General features: G+C 30.3%; 1 protein-coding gene across 1 annotated transcript; it reads right to left on the reverse strand.

Annotated features, from left to right (window-relative positions):
- Window positions 1-2,102: 2,102 nt before the first annotated feature.
- Window positions 2,103-4,290, reverse strand: LOC115887291 (zinc transporter ZIP6-like). The gene is made up of 2 exons (XM_030906682.1): window positions 4,159-4,290; window positions 2,103-2,898 (listed from the first exon to the last, which is right to left on the reverse strand). Exons 1-2 carry the CDS (start codon window positions 4,236-4,238, stop codon window positions 2,103-2,105), a joined length of 876 nt encoding a protein of 291 aa, XP_030762542.1. The 5' UTR covers window positions 4,239-4,290.
- Window positions 4,291-8,996: the final 4,706 nt, after the last annotated feature.

Here is an 8,996-nt window from a genome sequence, read left to right on the forward strand (position 1 = left end):
CATTGATATATAAATAAAATCAGAAATATCAGATTGATAATTTGTTCAAGTTTTCTAATATTTTGTCGACTGGAAAATCAGTTAGGGGTAGCGGCTAGGCACCTAACTTTAAATCTATAAGAATATTTCGAGATTTTTCCTATAAGCTTAAAGGTACATAAAATCCAAAATTTGAAGTTTCTAAAACTACTAGAAGTACCATAAGATTTTAATGATCTATCTGTGAGTCTCTGTCGAAATTAAAGAAATTTGTCAAGCGATAATTCATAAATAAATGCAAGACCGCAAGAGCCTTGCATGCTTTGTCTTGGACATGTGTAAGTTTTGCACTGGAAGGGGGGTCATCGTCTTGATCTTGCAGGTTAAATGCTAGTTTTGGTCTTACTCATCATTGCTGCTTAAATAGGTAGTAGAGATGGGCAAAGATTGAATGAGTCGTTCATTTGAATGAGTATAACAAATTAATTGTGACATTCGATTCACCTCTAAGAATACGGTTTGTTCAATTGAACTATGGCCAGCCCGGATCCATAACATTTGAACGAACGAGTCGTAAAAAAGAGTCGTAAAAATTGAATCTGATCACTGCCCAGATTACAGTTTAATATGGATCATGGCCAGCACGGATCCATAAAATTTGTCGAAAAACGAGTCGTAAAAAAGAGTCGTAAGATTTGAATCGGATAACAATGAGACTCGTTCCTTGCTTAGGTTCGTTTAAAAATAAATATTAGAACTATATATTACGCGCTCGGGTACCCAAAATATCTGTAATACAGGTAATAGCCTTGTGTATATATTTTTACTAATAGCAATGATCAGTAATTATTCTTTTAGCAATAATATATAATATTTTATGTTCTATTAGACCAATCTATACTAATATATAAAATCGTTAAGTGACTGACATACTGATTAATCACGATCCTGCTTAAAGCCCTTGACGTAAAAAACTAATTTTTGGAAAACAGATTGAATTTAGGGTGTAAAGGTTCGATAAGAAGGGATTTTTCGAAACTCGAATTCTAAGGGGGTGAAACTATCCCTCAAATATTAAAATATTTTTTATTTAAAAACCGGTGAGTTTTTCGGAAAAACTCTTAAACACGTATATTTTATTTTGTTGTTTTATATATTTAAAGATTTTTTATAAATTTATACAGGGTGTTTCATAAAATATGACCATTGAGTAATCACGATTCTGCTTAAACTGCTTGACGTTTAAAGCTGGTAAAATTTTTGGTAAACGGATTGACTGTGGGGTGTAGAGGTTTGATAAGGGGGGGTTTCTCGAATCTCAAATTCCAAGAGGGTGTAAACGCCCCTCAAATATTACAATATTTGTTATTTAAAAAACGGTTAGTCTTTCGGGAAAACGCTTGGCCAAGCATAATTTATTTGGTTTTTTTACATATTTTGAAATTTTTTAAAAAACCATACAGGGTGTTCCAAAAAGTTGGGTAATTTCTTAACCACGATTCTGCTTAAACTGCTTGACGTAAAAAGCTTATTTTTCGCAAACGGATTTTTCGAAAGTCAAATTCCAACGAGATGAAACTACCCCTCAAATATTACCAAGTTATATAATAATATCGTGATATTGTTTTTTCTCATTCTGACATACATAAATGTGAGAAAATTTTATCCAGTTTGTATGTTAATGGAAATTCTTGCTTTGCTTTATCATCACCATTACAAATGATTAATTCGACGCGAACGAAGTCGCTGGTTCACGCTAGTTATATATATTTGTAATAAAATAAACTATAATTTATGCCGTCTTCATAATTATAAAGAATGCGAATTTTTGTAGTAGGACATCAATAGATTCGAATAGAAGCCCTAAACAAACATCATGGATATAAAATAAAAGCGATGTGAAAGTTATTTACAAATAAATATCTATTTATACTGTGATACGTAAAATGTGTATGTAGTTTGTTCAAATGAACGAATCGTAATAGTCGAAGATAACATTAAACTATATATCAATTTATTAAAAATATAAAAAATAATATTTAGAAATATAATGTATAATTATAATATATCTCTCATATTTACAAAGGAGTTGAAAAGCTATATTATAAATATTTTTAATCGTATTATCCGTTGTTTTTAATAGTCCATAGTTGCTTTGCAGCCGCTATACCATAGCCAGGATTATCTACAATAATTTTACTTTTCTGAGATGGTTCAACGTCTTCGGAATAGCCGTATTCGACCAAGTCGTTCCCACCTTTATCATAGTATTCAGTATCACTGTTTTGACCATTGATTTCAGCTTCGTAGTCATCATTTTCACTTAGAGAGTGACTCGAACGAATCTCGTGGACATTTTCATTTTGTATTGATGCTGGATACACGCTTTGATAGGAGGTAGTCGTTATATCATATGGATCGTTTTCTTGTACTTGATATTCACCAGTTACCAGCTGCGCATCTATGGGGGCGTTAGCAGTGTAACCTTTAGCTTCAGTCACACGGAAACCTTCACTTGTGATGGATTTATGGAACACCGGATAATCGTCATCACTATGAAGCGTTACGGGGGCATGACTGTAATCTCTAACTGCTCCAAAATCATCAACTGACAACTCCGGAGATGGTTTAAATGATCCCTCGTACCCTTCTGCCGAGTGCTTGCTCCAATCATGTCCATAATCATGGTTCGAATGATGAACATGGTATCCATGACCTCCGTGGTGGTCATCTTCTTTAATATGCTTGTGTTTGTGATCATGCTTATGTTTATGGCCATGTTTGTGCTTATGACCGTGGTTGTGCCCGTGATCGTGGACGTGTTTATGAATAATAACTTTCTTTTCTTCTTTGGGTTTCTTATAAATGGTATGAGTGTGTTTATGATGAATGACAGGTACAATAATTTTTAGGTGAACACTGAAACAATATATAAATTATATTAATATAAAGAAAATAAAACTTGTTAATGTTTATATTCTTTGTTATACATTTCTCTTTGATTTGCATACCGGATGGCAAAATAAAAACACTAAATCACCACAATACACCAAAACACTTTTACTTTTACACTGGACGCGCGTTTCGCTAACCATGTTAGCATCATCAGCAGATGATTATAAACTCAAAAGTTTATAAACTTTATGATTATAAACTCAAAAGTTTATAAACTTTTGAGTTTATAATCATCTGCTGATGATGCTAACATGGTTAGCGAAACGCGCGTCCAGTGTAAAAGTAAAAGTGTTTTGGTGTATTGTGGTGATTTAGTGTTTTTATTTTGCTGTTTAACACCAAAGGTTCCAACCCTCAACTGTAATACCGGATGGTGCATTGTAGTTGGAAACATAGGAAATCGCATGCAAATTTTGAACTGTTTAAATATTGGCTCCCCTGTTGATTTTACCGCCAAGTCACAAATGTATGTGGCGTTTTCAATTACTTTAGTTCACTTCCTGTTTTACCGGAAATGGCTACTATTTTTGATTTTTAAATGGCATCCTCGGTATTTTTTTACTTATTGTCTTATTGTTATTTGTACACTCTGAATAGAATGATATATCATATCTCAACTTTAGACATTTTTCCTTAAAAAAATTGTATTTTAAACTACAGTCGTGCCATAGCTGTATAACACTAATTTTTAATCAAGGAGCCTTGGAAAATAGGTTTGATCATCTAATGTTTTTCGTATTTTGTCTTGGCCGGTTAAAAGATGCCCAAATCGTATTGTTAATCATATCTCAACTTTTTCAAATGGAACGAGGGTGGCTCATTAGCATATTTGAAAAAGGCATTTTTTACAAATAACCACACTTTTTTTTATAAATAGCCACTTAGTGTTTCGAGTCATTAAATTCAGAGTTTCATTTTCTATGACATAAAGTAAAAAAAAACAAGAATGACATTTAAAAATCAAAAGTTGTAGCGGTTGTAGTCATTTCCGGTGAAACATAAAGTGACCGAAAGCAACTAAATACTAAAAACCTCAATCAATTCTGAATTATGTTATATATTAACGTACCAAATCTCGATTTTTATGTAAAAAAAAGATATAGAGTGAGCCACTTTTGAGAAATACCCGGTATAGTATTTTGTTCAAATAAATTGCAATTTTACAATATAAGAAATTTATATAAGGTGTATTTTTTTATAAAGTATTAATATCTATTCACTTACTGTTTTTTGCCATGACCTCCTGATTCCGCAACATTCATGATGTTTATAACAAAAATAACATAAAGTATATCTAATTTCATGTTGTCATAATCTCTTAGTTTGAAAATTTGGAATAATAAATAATTACACAAGACACCGGTACATAACTCTTGGAGTCAATTCTTTAATGTGAGCTGAAAATTTCGCCGAAATAATTTTATATGAATTCGATTTTCTCCCGAAAATCATTTATTGCGGTTTTCTTGCTCTAATACCATATCAAAGTTAATCAGAGTAATACGATAAGCTTTATTATTTTATTTTTCCAAACAAAAAATGTTTAGCTGTTGGTGGTTACTTTCTTGTACGATCAAGAATTTTTTCTCATAGGCAATAATATATTGGGTATAAATCGATTTATTACGGTTAAAATCAACATAAATATTAAAAACCATAAAATAATCGTCGTTTTGTCGCGACTCTTTAAATCCTTGACAGTGCGATTTAAGTAAAGAAATTTAATTTTCATTATCACTTTCATTCCTTATGCAAGATCTGTTGTTCATTTATTTAGACTTTTTTAATATACTCTGTTTTACGACACTTTTTAAGTTAACGATGGATGGATTTATACATGGTGTCCCAGAAATAAGTGCAACTATTTTAACTGGTAGTATAGTTCAACCCCAGAAACACGCCTATGAAGTTTTTTCGCAAAAAAAATTGAAAATTCAAAATTTTTTTGATTTTTCTTTTAGTTTTTTGTTAAAAAACATAATTTCTTGATAATATGGCAACATAGGTATTAGATTAAAATAACAAGAAAGAAAATCTAGAAAAAATCCAGTGGTTCTCAAAATTATTTTATTATTTTTTTATTTTTTATATATAATTATTTTTTTTGGTAATTTTCAAAGTCAAATAACTCCGTTATTGTGGACTTATTTAAAAAACGCTAAAGAGAAAATATGTTCCTTTTATCGAGATGTACCACCCCCTAAAATACTTGCACTTATTTCTGGGAGACGCTGTATATAAATCCGTCGTGCGTCGTCTCTTGTTTTAAACCAATCTTATTGATTTATCTTAAAAATGACAGATCGTATTTCAGTATGATTCGAGTGACGGAACGATGAACGACGTAGACGCTGATGCTTATGAATTTGACTTAAGATTTTTCAAACTTGTCAAACTCTTGTCAAATTATGTCAAATAACCAGTGTTCTGGATAATGACAAACATTTGCGAATTGATAATGCATTTTGGTTTGTGTTATTACGTGTGTTTTGTGTTTTCTAAAATTAAGTGGAGGAAAAATCGAGGGAAAAATAAGTGTAGAGTTGTATAAGCTACCAATAAAGTTTTGTATGTTTTTTTTATACTTTGTATAACTGGAGTTGCTGTCAAATAAAGACATCACACAATTGAGTATATTATTTTTTCTTTATTTATGTTGTGTTTTCTATATTCCTCTGCAATATTAAAACTTTTTTATTTGAGCATAAATTATATTGATAAATTAACTTACTACTCCTATTACTCGCTGACGAGTATTTGACACGCATCAGAAGATGGTTACGAAAGGCGTTTTCTGTCATGAGCTTTTCTGTGACTGAAAAGCCCGATACGTGATGTTATCTCTCTTCCGCACTCCGGACATACAAAAATCTCATTACTTTGTTGCCTCTTTATATGGATAAATATCATAAAGAATACAGAAAGTTTTTTGAAGTTTGAAAGGAAGACGTAATTTTGTTTTATATGTATATTTATTGTGTTTGGTGGTTTATTTAACACATATTTTTCTTTGTTTTGTATTACTATACACTTCAAAATATATTTTTTTGAATATAATAACTCGATTAGATTTGTTTTGGTTTCATACAGATTTTTTTTTATAATATTTTGAAGTAATCATTTGTGACTAAAATTTGAAATATATTAATTTCCTGCTTTGCATTCCAATTGTACCAACTTATTTACTTGTAAAATAAATTAAACCACTTTGAAATTAAAATCACAGACACATCTATCACTGTCAAGGCTTTTGTCGTTGGACAGACTATATTTTTAACTTTTAAAGTAAACTTTATTATGCATTTATGTTGGTTATTTTAAAGAGGCATTTTGGTTATTTTAAAAATATTTGTATTGGTTTGTTTAAAAAATTTTTGATTATTTAAAAAACGGCAAAAAATGTAACTTATGAGGTTATTATACATGTGGAGGTACTGGGGTTTCACACATGAACAATATTAAAAATATACAGGTTGGTCCGAATTGTATTCGGGAAACTTCGGCAGCATATTCTGCCGATAAAAATAAGTAAAAAAGTTCGTATAAATTTATGTCTTAAAATTCTTCGTTTCGGAGATACAAGATGTAGAAGTTTCATTTTTATTTCGATTTTTTTCAAATAATTTCTGAACTACCGTCGATATTTGAATCAAAATTGGTGTCTGGGAGCTTTTTGACATTTGGAGTGCCTTTCTCAGGCAGAAGTGTATATTTTTTCACTCAGTAATTTTATACAGGTACATACGAAAAGTTATTATTCTTCAAACCAATTAAAAAATATGTAGGTGGCGCTACCAACAAGTAGAAGTCGGATTGACATCGAAATCAACTTTTCATGTCAAAAAAACACTCAGATACAAATTTTCATTCAAACATTGATATTAATTCGGAATTTATTTGGAAAGAATCGAAATAAAATGAAACTTCTACACCCTGTATTTCCAAAACAAAGCATTTTAGGATACACATTTATACGAACGTTTTTATTTATTTTCTTCGGTAGAATATGCTGTCGAAATTGTCACCCTGTATAGTATAGGCTTCTGTTCTTATTAAATAAATTTGTTGCCAGATAATTCTTAAATTATTTATTAACAACTATTCGTAAAGCTTAACAACATTAAAAACAAATTATATACAGGGTGAGTCTTAAATAAGTGCATTTTTTTAGAGGTATAAAATTTTTTCGCGAAAAAAAAATGAAAATTTTGAATTTTTGAAAAATATTTTGGATTTTTTTAAAATTTTTATTTAAAAGACATAATATCTTGATAATATGGCAATATAGGTCCTAGATTGAATTTATAAGAACGAAAACTCCAGTGGTTCTCAAATTTTCACAGTAAATAAACTCGGTTATTCTGGATTTATACATATTTGAAAAACGGTAAAGACAAAATATTTTATGTTTCTGTTATCGAGATCTACCAACCCTGAAAATATTTGCACCTATTTAAGACCCACCCTGTATATTGTATATACAGTTACATAAATAAAAGTTACGAGAAGGTACTGTGTCAAACAACTGGCAAAATATCGGAGAAAATTTACATAATTTAAAGAATTATTTTTTATTGTTAATGCCACCCATGACTGTGACCATGCGAATATACTGCGGGACCTATCGATATGCTTCCGGATACGCTTCCATGACCAAATGCATCTCCTCCTCCACCTCCATGACTCACTACTTCGCCATCATCGATTGTGGAGTAGCTGACATGCTTGGTGATTATTTTCTTGTGGTGAACGTTTTTGTGCTTGATTGGTACGTAAATTATGACCTTTTTGTGTCTAAAATCAATAAATAATATTACATTAGATACATAATTTATACCGGAAAAAAACGGCATCGAAGACGGCTGGGAAATGACGATCGATGATAATTTTGGCGAGGTTAATCTCTAGACGTCATTTATTAAAAATTGACATAAAACTTCTCAAAATTTGATACTAAATATAGAAAAATTAAAAAAAGGATAAAACGTTTCCAGACATAGGTACTAATCTATTTCCAAAAGACTATTTATATTAATAAATTTTTTCTCGAATTTTAAACTACGCTATTTTAATTTTGTTATTATAATTATGTCATTTACTTTACTTACTTATAATTAAAATAAATTACACCCTTTTTAAGATCAACTGGCAGTAAACGCCATTACGAATAATCGACTGTCATTCCTCAGCCGTCTTTGACGCCGTTTTTTATTCGATAGTATAATATTTACTATAAATAAAATATTCAAAAAGTTGAATTTTGTTATACTACTAGTACATACTATCTTTAACTACTATTTTTAGTACATCTTCTAGTTTCCTTGTTAGAAATGACCTTATTATTATTTGGTAGTAGAAAGGGTAAAATTCTTCTCACTAATGAATGTAGAGCAATATTAGAAAGGTATTTTGTTCTACTAATAATATTGTTCTTATATTTATTAACACTGAATGTGTTTTTTATATTCCTTTTGGTAAATGGATTCACGTTTAGATGGAAGTAAGGCTTGTCGTGCTTCTTCAGCTTTTTTTAATATTTCCTTCATTTTAATGGAGACGTACTCAAATATGAGCCGAATTCGTGCAAAAGGCGTTTTTTGACAAAAAACTGAACTCGATTGCCAACAACCGTCAATTTATTAACAGGTTATTTAATACAATAGCAATCTGACAACAAACAATGTTAATACCAGCAGCTTTAATACAAATATACAAGAAGATTAATAAATGCAACATTTGTGTCGTTTTAAAATGGGACAAAATATACTAAATTCAGTAAGAATAGTATCAAATTACCTATGTACCACGGAAATTATAAAGTGTTAATAACCTCGAGTAATTATTTTTTCTCTGAGGCATCTTCTCCGTCAGAAATGTTGTCCTTGGTAATTAACACCCTTATAATTTCTTTGATACATAAATAACTATTTCAGTTGGCCATTTAATAATGTTTCTAAGCCAATAAATATTATTTTTTAAATAGATTACTTAATCTCTTGATGGACAAAAATTGTTTTATCAGACTAATGATCGGAAGAGAAAGACTTTCCATTTTAATGGGC

This window comes from Sitophilus oryzae, unplaced genomic scaffold (genome assembly GCF_002938485.1).
Source record: "Sitophilus oryzae breed Bouriz unplaced genomic scaffold, Soryzae_2.0 scaffold_562_pilon_pilon, whole genome shotgun sequence".
NCBI classification, from domain to species: domain Eukaryota; kingdom Metazoa; phylum Arthropoda; class Insecta; order Coleoptera; family Curculionidae; genus Sitophilus; species Sitophilus oryzae.